At 37.1% G+C, this 25,538-nt stretch overlaps 1 protein-coding gene across 2 annotated transcripts; it reads left to right on the plus strand.

Moving 5' to 3' along the window:
* Positions 1–4,091: 4,091 nt before the first annotated feature.
* dnaja3b (DnaJ heat shock protein family (Hsp40) member A3b) lies at positions 4,092–10,131 on the plus strand. Of its 2 annotated transcripts, none has more exons than XR_007183889.1 (12): positions 4,092–4,331; positions 5,304–5,437; positions 5,517–5,600; positions 6,621–6,821; positions 6,900–7,052; positions 7,130–7,277; positions 7,374–7,438; positions 8,772–8,900; positions 8,987–9,102; positions 9,182–9,279; positions 9,400–9,547; positions 9,800–10,131. XR_007183889.1 is itself a non-coding variant. In XM_048182933.1 (12 exons), exons 1-11 carry the CDS (start codon positions 4,130–4,132, stop codon positions 9,500–9,502), a joined length of 1,437 nt encoding a protein of 478 aa, XP_048038890.1. In that variant the 5' UTR covers positions 4,093–4,129; the 3' UTR covers positions 9,503–9,547; positions 9,800–10,131. The 2 variants fall into 2 exon arrangements, 1 of the variants encoding a protein (XP_048038890.1); XM_048182933.1 differs by having other exon boundaries at positions 4,093–4,331; positions 9,396–9,547.
* The last annotated feature ends 15,407 nt before the right edge of the window (positions 10,132–25,538 follow it).

The raw sequence follows: 25,538 nt of genomic DNA on the forward strand, positions 1-25,538 counted from the left end.
GTACAACACTGAGCAGTCACTATTACTAGTCGTTATACACAGATTAGAGAACTGAACAAACTCATAACTACGTCACCAACTACTTGTGCTACAGACATGACTGATATCTTAAATTATGCAGCTTGTTGTGGAGATTACTTGCTATTAATTTTCTAAACACTCAATTATATATAATTAAAATATCCAAAAACCACTTAAATATTTTGTTGACTTGTGTACTTACATTATCCCAAATGTTTCCAAGAATGGTTAAATCCAGAGAAATAAACAATTTTAACCAGGACATGGATCGTGTCCGTGCGTCGCCTATCAATGGCATCATTCCTGCGTTACCCTCGATTTTATTTTGTAGAAACCATGGAAACACCAAAGATGCTTTAATATATTATATGTTTTATTATAAATAATGGGAACAACTGTTTGGATACATAGACAGAAAACTAATCATTGTTATATAGCTCAACACAGTCTTATTGTTTGAATCTCATTTTCTTGATTTTCCTTGAGTACCATATTTTTACAATGCCTCAGAAAAAAAAAACACTTTTTTGTCACATTGGATTCTTTTCCACCGGCTGTGAGGTGAAGACAACATCTCCCATGATTACGCGAAATCAAGGCGTCATCAAGCTACTCCTTGGCAACCTCTAGTGACGAAATATTACATATTGTGCCTTTAAAGGTGGCATAGAACATGTTTTTAAAAGATGTAATATAAGTCTAAGGTGTCCCCTGAATGTGTCTTTGAAGTTTCAGCTCAAAATACCCCATAGATTTTTTTTAATAAATTTTTTTAACTGCCTATTTTGGGGCATCATTATAAACGCGCCAATTTATGCTGCGGCCCCTTTAAATCTCGTGCTCTCCGCCCACAGAGCTCGCGCTTGCCTTAAACAGTGCCTTAACAAAGTTTACACAGCTAATATAACCCTCAAATGGATCTTTACAAAGTGTTCGTCATGCATGCGGCATGCATGCGTCGGATTATGAGTATTGTATACTGTTATATTGTTTACATCTGATTCTGAATGAATTTGAGGCTGTTCTCCGTGGCTAACGGCTAATGCTACACTGTTAGAGAGATTTATAAAGAATGAAGTTGTGTTTATGAATTATACAGACTGCAAGTGTTTAAAAATGAAAATAGCGATGGCTCTTGTCTCCGTGAATACAGTAAGAAACGATGGTAACTTTAACCACATTTAACAGTACATTAGCAACATGCTAACGAAACATTAAGAAAGACAATTCACAAATATTACTAAAAATATCATGTTATCATGGATCATATCAGTTATTATTGCTCCATCTGCCATTTTTCGCTGTTGTTCTTGCTTGCTTACCTAGTCTGTTGATTCAGCTATGCACAGATCCAGACGTTAATACTGGCTGCCCTTGTCTAATGCCTTTCATAATGTTGGGAACGTGGGCTGGCATATGCAAATATTGGGGGCATACACTCCGACTGTTACGTAACAGTCGGTGTTATGTTGAGATTCGCCTGTTCTTCGGAGGTCTTTTAAACAAATGAGATTTATATAAGAAGGAGGAAACAATGGAGTTTGAGACTCACTTTATGTCATTTCCATGTACTGAACTCTTGTTATTTAACTATGCCAAGATAAATTCAATTTTTCATTCGAGGGCACCTTTAAATGCAATTAGCCCAACTTTAGCATGCTTTGTGATCCACTTAGTACATCGTTATATGTAATTGCATACTTCTGTTGTCTTTGAAATATGGTTAAAGTGCACTGCCGAATGTAGTGACATGCATTATATGAAAATATACCTTAATGTATGTTGTATGTAATTTATTTAAATGTATTTGTAATTACACATTCTAATGATAAAGTTACAATTTAATAGACTAAAAATGTATTAACTTTAAAGGTAGGCAGTTTTGGAGAGGCTAGCAATAGCAAGCTAGTTTTGAAAGCATAAGATCCAAACCTCCCTTCAGAGAGTCTCCAAATCCACACCTCCTTCAAAACAGATGAACACACACAGCAGAGTCTGCAAAGCACCACGAGAGACACCGTTAAATTACCTCATGTCTCAAAGCACATAACATTACAATAATAATGAACATGTACAACTTACAGAGCTCTTACTTGTATCACCTGACTGCTGCAGATTAATTTCAGCGTTGATAGTATTGACATAGAAACGTATAAATCCGAGTCTGAGGATGTAAACAACTCAGAGTAGAATGTCACGGGTTGCCATCTAGTAATTACGGTTAAAACATGGCATGAAAGCAGCATAAGTACATTGTTTTGTTCAGGAGTAACTGTAAAATGCAGCTGCTGTTTGTTTGTGGTACTCGGTAACTGATATAATTTAAAGTAAAATGTCCTTTAAAGAAAAACTTTTAATATGACATTATTACAATGTGCACATTTTAAAAGTGCACTAAGTGCAGTTCTATTACATTAAAATGGTGCTATCTGCCAGTACAGTACTTTAAAACATATATACTTTTAAGATTTGAAGTACACTACGAGTGCATATTAAATGCAATTAAGCAAACTTCATTTTCACAAGGGTATGCTATTACATTAGCTGTTAGCAATTCATTGCCATGTCTATCTCGAGCATGTGTGCAACCGTCAGCAAAAGAACGAGTGTCTACGTGTGTGAAAGAGCACAAGGGAACAATTGAAAGCAGTTGAGAGCTGTAGAGCAGTGGGACTTTCTTAATTCAACACACATGTTAGCCATGCTTGTTTTTACTGAGGGTGATTGGGGATTGTTAAAATTTACGTTGAAAGAGAAGGATGAATCATGCCTGGGTCTGAACCTCTGCCCACTCAAAAATACATTCATTTAATATAGACAATAATTATCTCAGTGGAGTTTACAAACTTAAACATAAAATACATCCTGTTCAGGATTCCCAGAGATGACATAAGCAAATGAAGACACTCCATTCCCTATTTCAAATAAAACAGCTCTTTCTCACAGAGAAACGGGCGTATTTTTGCCTGCGGAGCTGGCATAAGAGGCGCAGCGGTTAAACTCACCACACACACAAGCCTTTGCATCCAACCAGTAACCAAGCTCAACATGACATCAGCCACAATCATTATGACATCATCACCAGGGGGTCTTAGTGCCGTCCAAACCCCAGTCGCCACAGGCCGGCAGCACCGCACTGCTCCGTATTAAACAGAGCCAGGGTTAGACCACACTTATGTTTTGTGGAAATTGTGGGGTTTTATGAGTACAGTATACGCTGTTGAAAACATCATTTTAAAGAAACCTCAGGTCTTTTAAAATGCTAGTTTAATTCCTGACTACGTCCCCTGGCTATGGCAGCAGTCTTTCTGTACAGTGGGAAAGAAATGTGGAAATACAAATGAAGTCATTACTGCAAAGAGGTCTTGATGGTCTTGGGGTCTGGGCCTCAGGGGGTCTAGTCTTGGTTCTGGTTTTGACTCCAGCTTTGCTAAGAAAAAAAAATGAGTAGTTTAGATTCCCAGGATATTTATATTACATGCTATACATGCATATATATAGCAGACTACTTGCAAATAAATATCAGATGGCACCTTATATTTCTCAATGAGTAACAAATATATTGATCATGGTTAGTTCATGTTAGTTAATACATTATCTAATGTTTAACTAATAAACCTTATTGTAAAATGTTACAAGTTATTCTTGTTCACATTTTAAAAATCAGTAAAAAGACACGTGTCATGACTCCTCTTTTAGTGTTATTCTAAAAGAGGAATTATTCTTTACTTGCTAGATAAAGTATAAACTACCAATCAGATGACAGAAGGCACGTAGTAGAGTGTGTTCGACGGGTTCAATAAGGTTTTGTCATGTTGATCATATAGAGGCCTTGGAAAATTGCATATCAAATATAATACAGGCTTTATAGGGTTAATATAGGCTAGTGTTTGAATTAACTTACAGAAATGGCTTGTATACATCACTGCTAACAAATTGTATACAAAAAAAGCTATTGCATACAGCAAAACATCAAACCAGTTGTCAGCTCCCCAAACTGTGTTCATACTACGCCATCTAGTGGTGAAAATCCGCAAAACAATTGTAAATGAAATCCAAACCCCAAGCGCATGCGCAGTACACAGCCGGCCCATAGAGCGATGTAAACATGGCAGCCTCCAGTGCTCGCTGTACTGCACGTTGGCTGTCAGGCGGATTACCTGGACTTCGCAGCACCTTTGCACTTTTAAAGTCCTCTAGACAAGGAGATATTGGGGCTTTGAGGATATGCTGGACGCGTAGTTATGTGACGGGGGGGATTTTAAGCTGCTGGAGGCACAGAGGATGTGTGACATTGAAGGGGGTACCAGGTGAGCTGGTTATGTTATCAAAGCAGTCACTATGAACTTGTGGAACAAGCTTGTTATTTTGCATAAATATATCAATTCTAACATATCACACTTTTCTGGACATATTTGTCCTTTTACGTCGGTGGTATTGGAAAAGTTAAAAGAGATGATGCAACTGACAGACATAATTGCCAATATAAGTGTCCTTACAAAAATCTATGATGGTAACAATATTGTCACTTACGTAAAAGTGTGGTAACTTGGATTTAAGATTTAATGTTTGATATTTTATGCAACAGTTCACTAAAAAATAAGTTAACTTTGAATTACATTTTAGGTAGAAATAGAATATTCACTTACTTTGTCTGTTTTTGCGCCACCAAATAAATTATTTCCAAACAAACTCATGGCTGGATGAACATAAGTTTGCACATGTCCGAGCAGCTTACAGTAGCGGCTAAAAAAACATTAGGCTGCATCTGAAATCGCATACTGTCTTGAGTAGGTGCTTATTTTGAATAAGTAATTACTTCACAACCGCTAAAAAAGTATGTTCTATATCATATGAGTGTGTGTAGTATGAATACAATTCGGACATACTAGCTCTTTTGTCACATACTGTTTTTCACCTACTATATAGTAGGGAAGTATGCGACCTTGGATGCAGCCTTAGTGTTTTTGGTTGAGTGAATGATTCAATCATAAGGAGAAGTTTTGTTCCTTAATGATTCAGTCACTAAATTCAGAACCACATACAAGTAGGCAGTGAAGAATTCAATGATTCACTCATAATACACTTGGCGCCACCTACTGACGTGATTATGTAAACTGCAGAAAGAACTGCTGAGAAATCCCCACTGACTGACATTTCATTGCTCACTATTTTGCAACTAATAAAAGAGATAAAGATAGTGACACTTTTTCAATTAAGGGGTGTAAAATGTTTTAATAATGGTCTTATATTGGTGTTGAGTGTGTGTTTGTGTTTTTTAGTGTTGAAGAGCCACAGTGTTTTCAGCTCTCATTTCTTCCACACTACTTCTGGGTGCCATCAGCAGGATTTCTATGAAGTTTTGGGGGTTCCTCGGACTGCCTCTCAGAAAGAGATTAAGAAAGCCTACTACCAGGTTTGTCAACCCATATGACATTCGTTTCACTTTCGAAGGATGGTTCACATGGGAGTTTAACATGAGTATTTTCTCACAGTTGGCCAAGAAATACCATCCAGACACCAACCCAGATGACCCTGAAGCTAAAGAGAAGTTTGCCAAGCTGGCAGAGGCCTATGAGGTGAGGAAAATATAATGTTCATTTTTCCTCTAAAAGTCTTGCATTACATTAATCTGATATTGGATGAAAAGTAAGCCCGTTTGGACTATATTTAACACCAAAATTGATAGGTAAAATACTAAATTATTTTTTGCATAAAGAAAAAATAAGCCTTTTTTAGTACCATTGATTTTTTTCTAATGTGACAGTATTTTCAGGACAATCATTAAGCACATTCCCTCCACCCAAATCTCATTAATATGATGTAAAAACATTATTTAAATATTAAATTGTAAAGGATTTTACAGAGGCTTTATGCGAGTTGGAATATAATTAAATGTAATAATTTAATCGTTTACATTCCTGTTTTGAAGTTTTAGGTATGATTTTGTAAAAAAAAATGTAATGAAATCTCTTAATGCTCATAAATCCTGCATTATTTTGATCAAAAATACACCAAAAATAAATATATTGTAAATTGAATATTATTACAATTTAAAAACACATTTGAATTTATAGCATGTTAAAATATAATTTATTTCTTTGATGGCAAAGCTGAATTTTCAGCATCATTACTCTTCAGTGTCACATGATCCTTCAGAAATCTAATTCTAATATGTTGATTTGCTGCTCAAGAAACATTAATTATTATTAATATCAAAAACAGTTGTGCTGTGTAATATTGTGGAAACTGATACTGATTTTTTCAGGATTATTTTATGAATGGAATGTTTAAAAAATATAATTTATTTCAAAATCTTTTGTAACATTACATTACATATGTCTTTACTGTCACTATCAACAGATGAAGATCCTGGCCAAAAATTGGTGTACCTCTTGATGGAAATAACATCACAACATTTATTTCCATCAAGACGTGTATCGACTTTTGGTCAAGATCTTGTATTGACAATGCAAGAGGTGAGCACTCTGTAAAGTCTACTCCAGCACATCCCAAAGACTTTCAATGAATTTAAGATTAAGGACTCAAATTCATCAGGATTTTTAATAAGGTGTGTTTTTGCCGTTTTGTGTGTATAGACGCTCAGTGATGAGCTGAAGAGGAAGCAGTACGACACGTACGGTTCTGCCGGTCCGAGCGCGAGTGGGGCGGGGCAGCAGCAGTACTGGAGAGGCGGGGCTACTGTGGACCCAGAAGAGCTGTTCAGGAAGATCTTTGGAGAGTTTACAGGGGGGCGTGGCTTTGGAGACCTCAACTCCATGTTTGAACAGGCACCTGAAGTGAGACACGCAGCGACGACTGTCCCTCATTTGTGTTCCTCTTTAAATTCCCACCATCTGAACCCTCTTTCTCCGTAGTTTGTTATGGAGCTGACGTTCATGCAGGCTGCCAAGGGTGTGAATAAGGAGATAACGGTCAACATAGACGACGCCTGTCCACGCTGTGACGGAAAAGGTCATGAGCCGGGAACTAAAGTGTCACAGTGTCACTATTGCAATGGCACAGGCATGGTGAGGACGCCAAAGAAACAGTATTATTAACCATATATATTTTCTTACATTTTTTAATAATGTACTCTTTTATGCAGGAATCTATTAACACCGGCCCATTTATGATGCGCTCAACGTGTAGGCGGTGTGGTGGGCGGGGCTCTATCATCATCACCCCTTGCGTTATGTGCCGGGCAACTGGACAAACCAAACAGAAACAGACCGTCATGGTTCCTGTGCCTGCAGGTGTGTGTCCGTGACTGACTGTATATGCAGTAGGTGCACAGAATGAACTGTGGTGAATGTGTGAGGTACCGACTGTCTATTGTGGATGTGTTTTAGGTATAGAAGACGGGCAGACAGTTAAGGTGCCGGTCGGGAAGAAATACATTTATATCACATTCAGGGTGAGTTGGGTTTTTTCTCCCGATGCCCCCATGTCTAAAAAAGTTCAAAAAATATTTTGACGCTTAAAGCTGCAGTCTGTAACTTTTTTTGGTTAAAAATGATCCAAAATCAATTTTAGAGCAAGTACATAAGCCAGTGTTCAAAACTATCTCCTTACCTTAGCCCGATTCACAATGGTAAGCTTGTAATAATGTTTTATAATAAAATCATTACTGGTGGGTTTCCGCGGGAAATTCGAGCATTAAGAATGAGGCCCAGCTAGTAGGCTATATGGCCTAAGTTACTGTAATGCTTTTTTTTCTCAGTTGGTCAGAACAAAAGTGGCAGACATGTTACTTACTTGTTCAAATTACATTTTCTGGTGAAAATTCTTATTTTGGTCATACTTCCAAGATGTAGAATCTGTGATTCCGAAGTACAGTATCCGCACTGGTGTAGTGATTGACAGCAAACAAGAGGCAAAACTTATGAATTGCAGCTTTAATATTACATAAAAAAAAGAAAAAAAAAATCAAATGAACTATTTACGTTCCACTAAGAAAAGTGTGTAAGTGTCCAAATACTATTTTAAACCGTATAGGTATAATTTTATGAATTTAAAACCTAACAAACGTATTTTTTGAAATGCTTTTCTTGTGATTTTTTTTTTTTTTTAAATTACAGCTATGTTTGATATTTTATGTAATACAATGGCATTCTTATATTTTTTTAAGTTTATCTTAAATATTCATATACTTTTTGGGGCCTGATCATTTTTACAATTATTGGCATATTTAATCTTATTAAATATTTTTCTTTAGCTACTATTATATACATTTCTTTACCTTTTAGAAACTCCTGTTAATATTGTCTTCGTAATTTATTCCTATTTATTAAATTTGCTATTTATTAAAGTAGCTAATTCTTTAAATCTCTAATATCTTTAATAATTTTATTTGATTTTACACTTGTATTAGGTTTTTATTTTAACTTTGTGTTAGGTTTCTTTCATTTTATACTGTTTGTTTACTTTACACTCTATACTGTTATTTTATTTTTTACAAATTTAACAATTCCTTTTTAATAAATTTGCTAATTGTTAATTTCATGCTGCTTTTATCTTTTATTTTTTATTTAATTGTACATATATTGTATTTTATTTCATTATATACAACTTGTTTACTTTAATTTCTTAACTGATTACATTTACTTACTATTTTCTTGGCAAATTATTCCTATTTATTAAATTGCTAATTGTTGTTAAATTCTAATTTTGCTCTGCACTTATTATTTTCTCTCTTCATTTATTCCAAGCAATTTTCATGTGTGTGTATGTCACTTCCTGTGTTGCAGGTCCAGAAGAGTCCAGTGTTTCGTCGTGATGGGGCTGATATCCACTCGGATGTAATGATTTCAGTAGCACAGGCGATTCTAGGGGGAACAGCCAGAGCACAGGGCTTGTACAGCACCATCGACATTGCGGTTAGAAAATAAAAGCACTTTTATTGAGCCTCAGAGGAATTCATCACCGTATTTTATGACTAAAAGAGGAAATGTGTTTCTTGCAGATTCCTCCAGGCATTCAAACAGACCATAAGATCAAACTGGCAGGAAAAGGCATCCCACGCATTAATAGCTTTGGCTACGGAGACCATTATGTATATATCAAAATCAAAATTCCTAAGTAAGAGACTTTCACAGACACATGCCTATATGCACTTCCAGTTTGTGTTTGTCTTATGAATCTCATTGATCATCTACAGGAAACTGACACACAAGCAGAGAACGCTGCTCTTAAGTTATGCAGAGGATGAGATGGATGTGGAGGGAACTGTTACTGGAGTAACCAGACCAGCCACCGGTAGATCAACAAACACCTTCATACACACTGACAACATAAATGCAAAGTAATCTGTCTACTCTTTGCTTAAACAATTTCCTTTAGCTGTTTTGCTAAATGGTTGTGTGTTTATTCAGGTAGTTCTCAAGCTGGACAGACATCAGAATCAGGGAAGAGCAGAGAGGAAGAGCCAGAGAAAGAGGAAGGGGGATTTTTCTCTAAACTGAAGAAGATATTCACCTGAAGATCATGGAAGGACGCAGTCTTTTAATGTTTTAGTGTAGACTTGGTGTGTATGAACAGTATATTCAGTATTTAAAGCACCTATAGATTTCAAAATTGGGCTACTAAAACATACCCAATGTCCTATTGCTAGTTTTGAGAATAGATGAACATTTTAATTTTCAATCAGTGTCTTTTAAACCATCACAAGCTGCTTTTGATATATCAGTCATCAAGTTAATGAGTATTTCCAGTACAAATTAGTTTTTTTTCTTTTCATCCAGGTAAACAATCTTTTATTTTTCTATTCTATTTGAAGGCTAAAGACAAGAAGTATGAAAGGAGTACAAGAACGAAGCGCTTTCACCCAGCAGAGGACATCTCCAATCACACGTCGTGTCACATCTGCTCACACAGCTTAAATACAGAAGAGACCATTTATGATCCTTTAAAATGAAGGATTCAAAGTGAAGCTTAACTCCACCAATTCTCAGCCTGACGATGACATCTGGGCTCTCTGTGCTAAATGTGTGCCGTTTGGTGTATGCTGTTGTTTTTTTAAGAGGAATGTCTGAATAAATGTCAAGAAATATGTTTTGTTATACACTAACAAACAACTGTAATAAAATTAAGTTATACAGTTAACACTAATATGAAAGGCTGTGTTTTATTGTTAAAATAGTCGAGGCTAAAGAGCATTTCTAGGCTCTTCACACATAGCTGTGACAACATTATATAAAATTGTATTCTTTGAATACATTTGCTTCACAATTTATGTTTTTATTCTGTAAACAGAATAAGAAGTCTGCTTCAATAAATTCTTTTTCTTGAAATATGTTGAAATAAATTTCGCTGAAAAAGCAATCTACTAAAATAAATAAATTGTTTTTTTTTTTAAATTATTATTATTATTTTTCAAATCGAAAATTAATTGGCGCCAAAAAGACGCGCGGAAACAAGTTCCGGGTATAGTGAGGTGCTCGAGCGCTTTCTGACAGGATCAATATTAGAAGATGCTTCATAAAAAACGTAAGTACTGACGGTATATGTCGCACTATTATAGCAAAAAAAAAAAAAAGAAAACCCTTAATTTTGTTCAAAAAAACTTTGTGATGCATTTAAAATGCATAAAACGCCTTTAAACTTGTTTTAACCACAAAACAAGCGCTCTCATTGTCATCGCCTTTCCTCTCCACTAGGTGGAGGCCTTTCTTTGATAATTAAAGACTGCATTTCTGAAAGGCGAGTGAACGAGAAAGTCTGAATAAATGTCAGAATTATTTAAGCACTGAAACGTCATATCTGACATTAAACTTAAATCCTTGGAGCCCTGGTTAGGTCTCTTACTAGCTCTGTTCTGGATTAATATCTCAGTCTGTCCCTATTAGAGTCAGAACCTCCTGTGCTTTCATGGATGTTGATTTCCACCATTTATGCTATTCCACGTGTCCCTTGTAGAATGTCCACTGTCTGGACGAACTGGAAAACTAGATATTAAGCTACATAAAGTGACCTCACAAGTCTATGAACCATAGTGGCGTCAACCCTTGATTTGTTGTTTTGACTGGGAGACAGTCCCTGGACTTTGAGGATGAGAAGTGGAATCTGGAGTTGTATAAATGCTTGTCAATCTGGTCTCCAAAACAGCAGGACCATCACAGCAACGTCAATGTACAGAGACTCCTAAGTACAGACACTGGCTCCACATACTCAACTGACACTCCAATACACAGTAGCTTTGCCCAGAGGAAGCCCAGAAAGAGACTGCGTACGGAGGAATGTCAATCCGTGGTTGTGTTTGTTCTTCGCTGCTCCTTGGATACTCAAAGTCTATCACTCGTCACTGTGTCTTTACAAAGCCGAAGAAATGTGAACTACAAAAGTAAATAATGTACGGCACACTAACTGACCTGCCTTAAAGCGAAACCCTTAAACTCTTAAGTCAATAGGCATCCATACTGAATGAATGGGTAATGTATAAACCTGTAGGTTGTAGTATGTAGGTCATTATATACAGACATTCTAGCCCAGTCAAAATGGTCTAAAGACACTTACACACTGCTGCTTGTATATATGCGCCTCAGGCAGGAGCTGTAGGATTACATAGACAGGTCAAAAAAGGGTGAACTACAAGTCCATATAGAGAGAACTATGAGCAAACATATGCACGATATAATTGGTAACGCAGTAAGCCTGCATATGCTGTTTAAAGCATTATATTGCATTCATGATCCCTTATAATACACTTTATGGAGTGTTGAGATTTTAATTTTCATGACTAAAAATTGTGTAAAAATTAAGATATTTTTAAATAAAATTTTAACAACCCCTATAAATAAATTGTGAATGTACACAATTATTTTTAAAGATTTTATATATATATCATTAATTAATTTACACATTTTTTTTGGTACTTAACATGAACGAACTCTGCAATGACAAAATGGTTAAATTATATAAAGAAAAGTTTTTCATATATTAAAATATGAAAGAATTCAGAATTAAAATTTCCTGATAATTTACTCACCCCAATGTCATTCAAGATGTTTATGTCTTTCTTTCTTCAGTCGGGGTGTACGCCCCCAATATTTGCATATGCCAGCCCATGATCGAGGCATTACACAAGGGCAGGACGTCTGGATGTGCACTGCTGAATAATCAGACTAGGTAAGCAAGCAAGAACAATAGCAAAAAATGGCAGATGGAGCAATAATAACTGACATGATCCATGATAACATGATATTTTTAGTGATATTTGTGAATTGTCTTTCTAAATGTTTCGTTAGCATGTTGCTAATGTACTGTTAAATGTGGTTAAAGTTACCATCGTTTATTACTGTATTCACGGAGACAAGACTGTCGTTAGTTTCATTTTTAAACACTTGCAGTCTGTATAATGCATAAACACAACTTCATTCTTTATACTGTAAATCTCTCAAACAGTGTAGCATTAACCGTTAGCCACGGAGCATAGCCTCAAACTCATTCAGAACCAAATGTAATACATCCAAATAAATACTATACTCACATGATCCGATCCATGCATGCAGCATGTATGACGAACATCTCGTAAAGATCCATTTTGAGGGTTATATTAGCTGTGTGAACTTTGTGTTTGCTGTTTAAGGCAAGCGCGAGCTCCGGGGGCGGGGGAGCACGAGATTTAAAGGGGCCGCAACCTATATATCGGTGCATAGTTAATGATGCCTCAAAATATTCAATTAAAAAAATGAATTAAAAAAAAATCTATGGGGTATTTTGAGCTGAAACTTCACAGACACATTCAGGGGACACCTTAGACTTATATTACATCTTTTAAAAAGACGTTCTAGGGCACCTTTAAGGTTTTTGAGGAAAATATTTTTCTCTATATAATAGACTTAAACAGTTACCAACGAGTTCAAGGTCCAAATTGCAGTTTCATTACAGCTTCAAAGGGCTCTACACGATTCCCAGACGAGGAATAAGGGTTTTGTCTAGTGAAACGATCAGACATTCTCTTAAAAAAAAAATAATTTAAAAAAATGATATACTTTTTAACGCTCGTCTTGCCCTAGCTCTGCGATGCACCACGCATTACGTGATCACGTTGGAAAGGTCACGCATGACATAGGCGGAAGTACCGAGCATGTGTTTACAAAGTGAACGTGCAAAGACTAAGCCAAACGGCATTTACAAACAAAAGGTAATACAATGATGTCGGACAATTTTGAAGTTGAAGGAGAAAATGAGATGGAGTTTTTCACCCTACCGCGGTACTTTTATTTAGAAAATGACCTATCATTTCGCTAGATAAGACCCTTATTCCTCGGCTGGGATCATGTAGAGCTCTTTGAAGCTGCAATGAAACTGCAATTTGGACCTTTAACCCATAACTGTTGAATTCCACTTTATGGAGAATAATCCTGGAATGCTTTCCTCAAAAAACCTTAATTTCTTTTCGACTGAATAAAGAAAGACAAACTTGGATGACATGGGGGTAAATTATCAGGAAATTTTAATTCTAAAGTGAACTAATCCTTAAATGCTTCCAAAAATATTGAAATTAACTTTAATTCATTAATTAAAACCTGCTTATCATACAAAAGCTGTATTTAAGCTATTTTATAATTAACTGCAAATTAACTTCTTTTTTAAAAAAAAATAAATTAATAGATAGGATGAAAAATGAGCACTGTATCACTGACCCAGAGAACAGCAACACGGCTGACGTTGTAGCTCATTTGGCAGCATCAACTTTGCAGCTGTTGAATGTACTTACAGAAAATAATTTTTTAAGTCACAGTCAAGAAGCAAGTTCTTCATCAAATGCGTTATACAGGCTTCCAGTAAAATGTTAGCACATAATGTTCAAACGTTTTCACTTCATGCATTTTCTGGTTAGGTATTTGATAGTTTGATGTGCTTCCATTCCATTGAGATGGAAACAGGTATTGAAGTGGACATTCAGACTGTGGTTGGCGGCTCTCTTCTGGTAGGGCAGCAAAGGGGAGAAGGGCTCCTTTGTGTGGCTGACTGAGAAACATAAAGTACAGTAGTGAGCTCTGATTACTTTAAGTGTGTGTGTGTGTAATGTGAAGTGGGTGGAGGGCAATAGAGTGGTTCTTCCTGGGCCAGCGCCCTGTGTAGCACTGCTCTCTGTACACACACTTCTCTCACTGATATATATCTCTCCCTTGCTTAATGGCAGGCTTTCCACAGGAACTGCAAAGCTCTGATCAAGGCAACAAATTACTGGATTGCCACCATTCCCACTGACAGAATATGGGGGTGTATAGTAATAAAAAAGAATTCCAGACCCCAAACCATCATACTCCACGAGAAGTGAATGAAAGCTTGTAAAAGCAGATTAAAGAATTACAGTGGCCCAGAAAAGTACTTGGACACTTTCGCATACTTAATTTCATTTCATTAGATACACTCTTTAAAAATTTTGGTCCTTATTGGCATCAATGGTTCCATGAATAAACTTTAATATGGAATATTTTAATTGCACAAAAGGTTCTTTACAGTGGGAAAAAGTTTCAGATGATTAAAATGCTCTTCACCAAAGAAAAAAGTAGTTATCTTAAAGGGGTCATGACATGAAAAATCAAATTTGTCTTGATCTTTTGACATATAAGAGGTCTTTGTACCATTTAAACAAGTTTCATAGCTTAAAAAATCCTCTTTACAATCAAAGCATTTATTTAATCAATCTCCAAAACAGCTCATTTTGAGGGATCTGTGATGTCACACGGGCAAATACATTTGCATATGCCTGCCTCCAGAGCAAGACATTATCGAATAGATTTACATCACACCATAGGCATTCAGTCGCTTAACGGCTGACAAGTGGATGGTTTATTTTAACACTCTGAGGTCTGAGGTATCGCCGGCGATACCACCGCGGTTTTTTTCTTACCAGTGTGAAAGAGACTCAAAATACTCTGTCAATGTTGCACATACAATTAAGAGTTATACACCATTTTAATCTGTGGAATATCTTCTTTTATTTGTGTACACAAAATGTTGTGCTTTTCGTAAAATAAAGAAAACTAACATGATGCGCGATCTCTCGTCTCCCTCTGAACGAAGTCCAATCTGATAGTTCTCAGAAAATGAACTGTAACTTAGTGAATACTAATCACAAAAAAATGAGACTTCTGTCTAAAAAAATGTTGAAATGTCAGGTTTTAAATCATGTAAGTCAAATCGAAAACAAATATTCTCTGTTTATGTAATCTGTATGAAAAGAGAGCCATGTCAGAAGTCCATGATTCAGCTCATTATCCGCTAATGTGGCCACGCCCACGGAGGGAGCACTATTCAGACGCAAATTCAGTCAATATATGCATTCATCGTGTCAATCGTGTATTTATTGTCTTGAAAAGTGTTTTGAATAGCCATAGTTAGCGATCTCTGGCCTCTGTTAGTTCGGTTAGTTCCTGGATTGCCTATTCTTCTTTAGCAGGCATTTGTGGACTAAAGGTGCACAGAGCGCCCTCCGGCTGCAAGTATGAATTGAAAACACAGTATCCAGCGCTCATAGTAATGACAATACATCCTGAATAATTACTCCTCTGTATAGAAAATTGACATAAACATATGAGAATCCATCAATATTTCTCCAAATGTGCATGCTTTTAAGCTAAAAGCCTATATGAAATGCCATAGAGGTAACATAATTGTTCAGACACTTTGCATCACAGAAATACATTATATTTTAAAGAATGTAATAGAATACCATTATTTTAAATTGTAATAATATTTCACAGTATTGCTGTTTTTTCTGTATGTTTGACATGATCACAGAGGGTTTTTTCACAGCCTACCTGTCTGAAAGGCCTCATTATTTATGCAGGTCATTAGAGCTCTTTATGCGATTCTTTTGTCTTCTCAGGTGAGAATCACCCATTATTCATGATGATTCACACCTCCATGCATACTGTGTTTCTTGACCAAAGATGTTTTTAGAAAATTTAAATCTCTCTATTGTTTTATATGAAGGAGTAGGAAGGATAATTTTTACATAATTTTGAAGCAAACACTCTAGTCTACAATCTCCAATACCCAGAAGTCTTGTGAACACAGATTTAATATTATTTTTTGGCCTTATTTCAGTGACTTAAGTATTTTGTTTTTTCAATAACCACGCATAAACGTTATAACTTCAAAAATACAAACATGTAGGGCTGGGCGATGTATCGAATGCTTTTGTCACACGCATTTCTTCAGTAAAGCCGGTTCCCTGATTACCGCTAAATCACCATCACCTGCTTTCAAATGGAGCGGCATTTAATAGACAGAGCCGTAGATCACTGATAAGCCACGCAATATCGCGTTCAATATCGATATGTATCGGCGTCGATATTGAACGCGATATTTTGTGGCTTATCACTTATGGCAAAAGAGTGAACTCTGACCTGACACATGATGCACTGACGAACGCGGAAGCACAGAGGACAGAGCAAAACAACAGTCATGAATTAGAAGTCTAAAACGCTAGAAAAAAAAAGAAGTCTAAAACAAGAATTTTTAAAGAGAAATGTCGGATTTCAATCTCGATTGTTGCAAAGCTCTATTTGTATTGAACAGCAAGAGGTGTTAAAGCTTGTGATACTCCTACATCGCGTAAGGGGTTAAGACTGGGTTATATTTCTGCGTTGAGTGTACGCCGAAGCTACTGTGTAGCACGCAAAGCCTACAGCGTAGCCTGACGTGCACCTCTCCAAAAATATAACAACGCATCAATTCCATGTGGACCGCAAGAGCTGTGATTGATCTGCTAGAACCCCTCCCTCAGGTAAAAAAAAAAACTGCCATGGAGTGAGTGGAGAAGAGCGAGTGTTTTCAACTTCCATAGGAATGAAAAAACGGTGGCAAAACTGCAAGCTGCAACAAAAGTTGTTGCCTGTTTGCAGCCATCACTGCTGAAGCTTCTCTGACAACGTGCATGACAAGCTGCTGCTTCTTTGGCTTTTGTCTTGATACTCAGCATGACCATGGACACTGCTTACTAGCGATCTGCATGCTTGTCGACGCGGACAACGACGCAGAAGTATAAATAAAAACCGACGCATAGCCTACAAGAAGTATAAATCAGCCTTGACTCTTTTGGCTCAAGTCGACGTGTGTATGGCCGTCTGCTGGAAGTCAGTTATTTAAGTTTTTAAAGTTTTAAATATGGATATTTTTCTTACACAAACGCATCGCTTAGCTTCAGAAGGCCTTTATTAAATATAACTCCAATCATATTCATCTGAAACAAGAAAGTTATATACACCTAGGATGGCTTGAGGGTGAGTAAATAATGGTGTAATTTTTCATTTTTAGCCCATTTAATATACAAAAACTCCACAAAACAGTCTAAAAAATTGTAAGTTGTGAAAATTACGTGATCTTGGACCTTTATACAGTGCTTACCATTGTAAAGACTGCAAGTCTATCCCTCACAGACTCATTTGCATCCCCGTTAAATTCAATATGACGTCTTGCCTGACTAAAATCTATTCATTAAAAGGTTCTTTGGGGAACCCAAAACGGCTCTTCTATGGCATAGCTGCAAAAAACCCTTTTGGAACCTTTATTTTAAGAGTGTAGCATCAATCAAATTGCAAAACATAGAAATTTTTTTTTTTTTATTTGAAAAACCCTAAATGATAAAACGCTAGATTAAACTGTTCAAAATGAAGACGAAATGTGTCATGATGCAAAATATGATACTGATGCAGCCCTGCAGTAGATATTTTGTCCACAAATTAAAATCAGTTCTGAAATTGTATTCATTCGTTCACTCATTTTAGTTAAAAAATGGCTATGTTGCACTAATTCATGGTCACTTTGTAATGTGGGAACAAATTAGTACAGCACGACCATGATGTACATAAAATTCTTAATTCATGGCCACGATATCATGTTTTTTTCCCCCCAAGCATGTGATGTATGTGACTAGGTATCGGGTAATAAATATTGGTTATTTAGCCCAATTGTTTATGATCATTTCCCCTATTTTTAAATTAATTTTCTTTTGCAGTCATCAAATGCTCACTGAAAGTGAATCTTTAAAAACTACCAACACTGATAAATCTTTAGTGAATATCAAAATAAATATCCATTTTCGTGTTTTATAATGTTCTGATGCATAAATTCACTTGTATCATTTAAAATGAATGACTTCTTTGTAGTGTTTATTTTTAATTTATTTATTCATATTCAGAATACTATAGAATTGTAACAAGGACCATTTGGTGAGTGCTTTAGCGGCCTGCAGGCCTTCAGACAGTCTTATACGACCTGCATAGCACAGGTGTGCTGGATTACCGGGTGGAGACTAGGTAAGTATGCAAGGGTCTGTGCGTGGAGCCGCTGGGTCAGTGGGCCGCCATAAACATCAGCTTAAACACAGAGTGGGAGATGGAGGAGACACCAGTACCAGCCCTGCCCTAGGGTCATCCTAGCAGAAGAATGATATAATACAGACCTTCTCATTAACTCATCTGCTGAAGAGAGTGAGCAAAGCAACACACCCAACACGGCTTGAATCTGTCGTACCCTCTGGACGTCGAAGCATGTGTCTGCATGCACCTGTACGGCTTGCGTTGTGTGCGTTTTGAGTAATGGATGTGGATGTTTTAATCTCCGACTATAACTGACCCCAGACCAGCTGGACGAAAGGGACAGTGGAAGATGGTTCTCTTTGAAATATGACAGATGATAGCATGTGATCTTGGCCATGCGAAATGCTTCACCTTGACCTTTTCATCATCTCTCATTCTGTGCGGCGTTATATCGTGGCCTTTTGTTCAGTTCCTCTTGTTTTTGCTCTCTCTTTTTCGCTTCCTTTCTCTTTCTGAGTCATGAGAATTCTTGCAAATCCCTGCTGAGAAGCAGTCTTCTCTCCCACTGCTGATTGTTCAAAGCTTTACAATAGGAAAATAGGATGTGTATGTTTTTTTAACACAGCTTTTTGCGGTTTCACCAAGCATTTTTCCAGCGAGGACTGTTTTAGCGTTACACGATAAAACCCAAACTGGACTTAATCATGTTCCCTCCTCGCCACTTAATGTCGGAGGAGCGGGAGGGTCTGAAACCAGACGATATCCTGAGGAGACCCAGACCAGACCACCCACACACAGAGAAAAAGCAGGGGGACTCCCGCTTGACAGAGGCCTTGCACAGAAAACCTGAGCTGGCTCCGTTTCCACAGCCGCCCTTCTGTTCTCAAAGAATACCTGAACCCATGACATCATTCTTCAACTGTAGGAGACAGAAAATAGATGTCTGTGATCTCCTGGGTACAATCATGCACTGATGACTGAAACATATCAGAAGTTGGAGATCAAGGAGTACGGCTGGGTGTGTTTATGAAAGCAGCATGGGATTTTATGTGAATGAGAGGGTATGTGTATGAGAGGAGCCGTTTGAATGAGTGCAGCAGGAGTCTGTAGGAGTTCAAGCATTGGTGCTGCATTAAGTCTGCAGCGCCACAAAGAAAATAAGTTTTATCTGAGATTCTGGGTTTGCAGTCTGAATTGAATGTGATCAGATAAAATGACTTGATAGAAGAATGTTGCATTGCTTGATGCAAACAAACAGCAAACATACTGTGCAGCTGTGGCCTAGAGTTAGAGAGTTAACCTGAAGGTTGTGGGTTTGATTCTCAATACCAGCAGGAAATGACTGAAGTGCCTTAAACAATGCACCTAACCCCAATCGCTCCCTGTGTGCCACAGTAAAAATGGCTGCCCATGCACTGGTCCTGGTTTGTGGTGTACGTGTGTCCAACTTGGATGGGTTAAATGCAGAGGACAAATTCAGGGAATGGGTTACATTCTTTGACTTTCACTTCACAGAGTGAACTACTACTTTTAATGGAAAGAAGTTATCAGTTTAAACAAAGTTCCTTTAATGCAATTCATTCAGCTTCCATCTTGGTAGCCCATCCATTTTATATCTAGGTAATCCAAATGCTCATGAAAAGCATAAAATATTACTAAAATATATTATTATAATATTATATTCAAATATATTGCTATAATATTACTAATATAACTGGACCACTGGGAATGGTAATAATTAATCACATTAAATAATTGTATACATTTTTATCAAATTAATGATATAATAAATACAAATATTGTTATTTTAAAGGATTAGTTCACTTTCAAATTAAAATGTCCTGATAATTTACTCACCCCCATGTCATCCAAGATGTCCATGTCCTTCTCTCTTCAGTCGAAAAGAAATTAAGGTTTTTGATGAAAACATTCCAGGATTTTTCTCCATATAGTGGAATTCAATGGAGCCCAAACGGTTGAAGGTCATAATTACAGTTTCAGTGCAGCTTCAAAGCATTCTACATGATCCCAGGTGAGAAATAAGGGTCTTATCTAGAGAAACCATAACTCATTTTCTTAAAAAAAAAAAAAATGTTTTATACATTTTAACCATAAATGCTCATCTTGAACTAGCCCTCTTCTTCTTCTTCTCTATTTGAATTCCAGCAGTGTAGACACTGCTAAGTGTATTACCCCCACAGGTCAAAGTTTAAACTAACTGTTATATACTTGCACTAGCATATTGTATATGACAATTTAGTTCAAACTTTGATCTGAGGAGGGCTAATACACTTAGCAGTGTCTACACTGCCGGAATTCTAATAGAGAAGAAGAAGAAGAGAGCTAGTTCAAGATGAGCATTTATGGTTAAAATTTAGAAAATTAAAAACAAAAAAAAATGTAGAAAATGAGTGATGGTTTCTCTAGATAAGACCCTTATTTCTCGTCTGGGATCATGTAAAACGCTTTGAAGCTGCAATGAAATTGTAATTTTGACCTTCAACCGTTTGGAGGCCAGTGAAGTCCACTATATGGAGAAAAATCCTGGAATGTTTTCATCAAAAACCTTTTATTTCTTTTTGACTGAAGAAAGAAAGACATGAACATATTAGATAACATGGGGGTGAGTAAATTATCAGGAAATTTTAATTTAAAAGTGAACTAATCCTTTAAATAAAAATATTAAAATAGTTTTACATTTTAAAATTAAAAAAATTAAAACAATTAAATATCTATATAATATATCTAGATAATCCAAATGATCATGAAAAACTAAAATATGATTATTAATAATAATTTAATAGAAATATTAATTTAGCATTATTATAATTATTTAAAATAACTTTTTAAAATAAAACACAAAAATCATTTTTAAAATATTTTGAAAAAAGAAAGTTTTAAATGCCGAATAACTGTTTTTAGTATGTAGTTAAGTCCAATTATGATCCTCTTATAATTCCGCTTTAAAAAACAGAATGCGGTGGGAAACACTGCATTAGTGTGTGTGGTAACATTCTCCCTCCATCTGGTCTTTGAACTCTTACGTTGATCTGAGCCACTGAAAGCAAGCCGGTCAGGCTAAGTGCTGTTACCTAATGATACATTAGTTTGGGAACTAACTATTTTCAACACCAGCACCAACAAAGCATGTATGGCCCACCCTGTTTAGATCACAGGATGTCCTGAAGGCATCTTCACATTTATCTAACCGTATATTCCTACTGCACTCTCCATAGTCCCAGGTTAAGCCAGGGGCCTGTGAGATTTGAGACCCCAGCACCTTTTTAAGTCCTCCCCAGTGTTTTTAGTGTCTCTGATGTTGAGGTCAGTGACTTCCGTACACTGAAGCCTCTAGCTATGGTTTCAGCGTGTCTCACTGTGCCGATACAAATGTGTTTTAACGTGATAACCTTTATCCACGACCACCAGGTCTCCCACTTCACTTGTAGCCCCAGGAAAGGAATCAGTCCCTGAGCTCAAAGGCCAAGTCCAATCCCACCGTCACCGTCTCAAAACATTCCACTGTTGCACAATCCTTGCAGCCTTAAGACATTTTGGCTATGTGCCCTGCCAAAAAAAGGATTTAGACACCTAAGGCATATCTTAAGCTTGTTCATCCTCATGAAGCTCATCTGTGCCCAAAGGCAATGAATTAGAAATTTGTCTCCTAATATCTCAAAGACTCCTGAAGGCTGCACCAATCAAATCGCAGCAGATGTCACAGAGGGTATTGAGTGCAGCTCCATCCCGTATCAGGGCTTGCACAAAATATTTTTTCCTTCACTTTAGTCTTGTACAAGAACAGATGCATTACATCAAAGCGAAAAAGAGCCAGAATGTGAATGAAGGCAGGCAAGGTGGTGGAAGGAGGGAGGGGAAGAAGACAGCTGCATGAAGAGGAAGATGAGAGGATGAAGAGCAGGGATGTTGACAGGGAAGCTTTGGCTCACATGCACACATCTGGCAAGAGATTACAGCTGGCACGACAGCATGCATGAGCGTGAGCGCTACTGTAACTCCGTCACTGCCTCGTTTTCATTGGCGATTTGAGGCGACATAAGCAACAGTTACTGTTTGTGATGCAACAGTTGAGCAGATTTCAACTTTATGCATATAAGCAGCGACTACCAATTGGAGCTCAAATGAGTTTGATAAAAACCTTGCAAAACCAAACAAACTGAATAAATTCACCTGTCTCTTGATTTCCTCGCTCTCTTTCCTTTATTCTCTCCTTTTCTCCATATCATTTTCCTTACCTCTCCCTCGCCCTCTTTTCCTCTTTGATGTGAAATGCATCTCAAATCTGAGGACATCATGATCACATTAAAACAGTTACCCGCTTGCCAGTGAGGCATTTGGTCTTTGATGAAAGGGGGGAAAAAATGAGAAGAAAAAAGTGACAGAGGTGGGCTTGTCAAACTCAAAATCCCTGTTCGGATCCTGCCCCAGCACGTACGGACAAGCAGGGCTTTCCCCGAGCAGCTTTGAACTAAAGAAAGCACAGCTATAAATCACATTATGTTTTATATACATATACTGTATATATAATATAGTGTATAATGTGTTTTATGTGGGGATAAGGGTGAGATATGCTTGTATTGCCTCCTATTCTGCCGACAATCTACCCTACGAGTTCAGGTCACTCTCTTCTTCTCTCTCTTTCTCTGACCCTCAGGCTTTCCCTCTCTTTATTGCTCTGCTCCTCTGATGTTCTTGCCCTAATCTTGGCTGTTTTGCAAGTTGAAAACTATTTTTCTCTGTTTCCTTGCTCTTTGATCTTGCACATTAAGCTTGAGGAACCTTCTCAGAGCCGAGAGACCCCGAGGTGAGGGGTAGCATAGAACAAAAGCCTGAATATTGTAGCTTCTCTCACATGAAAACAGAGATAAAATTGTATAAAACTGGCATTTGCACATAAAGATCAATGCACAGTTCTTGACTTATTGCAATGTAAGTCACCCAAGGACAATCAGACTTTGCAGGTCTGTGGAAATGCAATGACTTGACCATTGGCTTTATATAACGAGAATCACTGATATGTTGGCGGAAATAAGAGATGCTTTATGAAATGTGCAATCTAATATATAAGGAATAATTGACGATGAGCCGTTGAATTCTTAGAAAATAATGCACACCCGAGGTGGTAATGCGGCCACGATGCAAAGCAGAGTGTGCTTATTTTCTAAGAATTCAACGGTCCAGAGTCAATTATTCCGCTTATACTACGGTTACACCTCAAGACCCTGTTCCGATGTTCTATTTCAAGACATTTGTCAGGTTTTTTCCTTAAAACACTCTTGTGTGTGGGACTAATTTCTTACGCATCTCATCCCAAGCCTCCATTGCTAATTCCAAAACGTCATTTCAGAACTAGTAACGGAGGCTTGAGCCCCGTTTACACTAGTGTGTTTTCGTTTTAAAATGCATAAGTTTTGCTATGGTTACGCCTGTTGTTTACACTACGCCTGCGTTTTCGAACCTCGAAAACGGAGACTTTAGGAAAACGCTGCAAACCCCGTTTTAATTTGAAAACTAAACTGGGGTTGCGTTTCAGTATAAACTGACCCAAACGGAGACTTTTGAAAACGATGGTGTGGATGCCCACGTTTGCTCTGCGTATCCTTGACGACCGTGTAAACGATAACATGGAGAATGAACTGCAATCTTTGCTGGCTTTGTTGTCATTTTTAGCAGCCATTGTGCAGTTAAACTCTGCATTTTATTTAATACTGAAGCTACCTATATGCGCAAGAGACAACTGTTTACACTTGAACACGCATGTTTAGTATGCATTAACAGTCATGTGACATGTTTTCTGCCATGTAGTGTAGACGGAGATTGTTTCTGAAATGCTGTGGAAACGCCAGTGTAGACGAGGACTACGCTGTTTTAAAATAAAAATGCACTAGTGTAAACGGGGCCTAATACAGTTGATACAGTTATTAACGCAGTTGAAAGAGAGAGAGAATAAGCAGCATATGTGAATTAGCCTACCTGAGTCTGTGCATCTCTAACGGCAGCAATGTCTCTACTTATAGCGAAACGATAAGTTTATCTACCTCAAGAACCACACAGTTATTACCTCGCTGGTGACTCATGTATCTTTTAAGTTGCTAAACTATTTTACTGATTAATTTGTCAGAGCAGCGCTGACAAAACGTTTCTGTGCAAGTGTGTGTCTGTACTGTACAGTACGTGAGTACGTTTGAAAGAGAAAGAGCGCGAGAGAGTATGCGCTTTCAGGACACAATAAAACGTATTTTGTGGCAAAAAGAAATTAAGGTTTTTGATGAAAACATTTCAGGATTTTTAAAGAATACGGAAAGCGGAAGCACGTGCAAGGCTAACATTTGTGTTTATAAAGCATATACGGTTGTATTTCTTTCAAAAATGACCAATCGTTTCGCTAGACAAGACCCTTATTCCTCGTCTGGTATCGTTTAAAGCCCTTTGAAGCTGCACTGAAACTGTAATTTTGACCTTCAACCATCTGGAGGCCATTGAAGTCCACTATAAGGAGAATAATACTGGACTGTTTTCATCAAAAACCTTAATTTCTTTTCAACTGACGAAAGAAAGACATGAACATCTTGGATGACATGGGGGTGAGTAAATTATCAGGAAAATTTTATTTGAAAGTGGACTAATCCTTTAAGACTATCAGCATATCTGCCCACCTAAACAGGAAGGGACATCTGAACAACACTTTATTTACATGACATTTAGGGGTAAATCTGAAAATCAGACATAGAACTGAAACAAGTGTGGCCAAGATCTTGCAAATATACAATATATTGCAACTTTTGGCAAATCTATTGACTGGAAAAATAATATTTCAAAGAACTACAATATTTCCTAATGTGTATCACTATTCATGCCAAGATCAACTATTTTAGATATGCCAATAATAAGAATTTACCCACCCAAAAATGAAAAATCTGTCACCAACTCACTCCCATGCTGTTCCAAATCCATAAGACTTTTGTTCATATTTGAAACACAAATGAAGATATTTTTAATGAAATCTGAGAGATTTCTGTTCCTCTATTGAAATTCTATTCACCCAAAACTCTGGTGATTTAAAATGTACATAAAAGATAGTAGAGATTTTAATTTTGGGGTGAACTAACCCTTTAATGCACTTAAAAAGCCAAAAAAAAAAAAAAAAAAAAAAAGAGTATCTTCTAAGTCAGTGCAGACACGTGCTCAAGCCTCTTCAAAGCTGCACAAAAGTGAGTT

The sequence above is a fragment of the Megalobrama amblycephala genome, linkage group LG2 (assembly GCF_018812025.1).
Source record: "Megalobrama amblycephala isolate DHTTF-2021 linkage group LG2, ASM1881202v1, whole genome shotgun sequence".
Taxonomy (NCBI): Eukaryota; Metazoa; Chordata; class Actinopteri; order Cypriniformes; family Xenocyprididae; genus Megalobrama; species Megalobrama amblycephala.

What these genes read in the sequence shown, in the direction of transcription:
- dnaja3b (XM_048182933.1), top strand. Translation starts at nt 4,130, where the DNA reads ATGGCAGCCTCCAGTGCTCGCTGTACTGCACGTTGGCTGTCAGGCGGA. An exon ending in AGCTGGCAGAGGCCTATGAG is followed by an intron (nt 5,601 to 6,620) that starts GTGAGGAAAATA and finishes TTGTGTGTATAG; the next exon opens with ACGCTCAGTGATGAGCTGAA. An exon ending in CATGGTTCCTGTGCCTGCAG is followed by an intron (nt 7,278 to 7,373) that starts GTGTGTGTCCGT and finishes GATGTGTTTTAG; the next exon opens with GTATAGAAGACGGGCAGACA.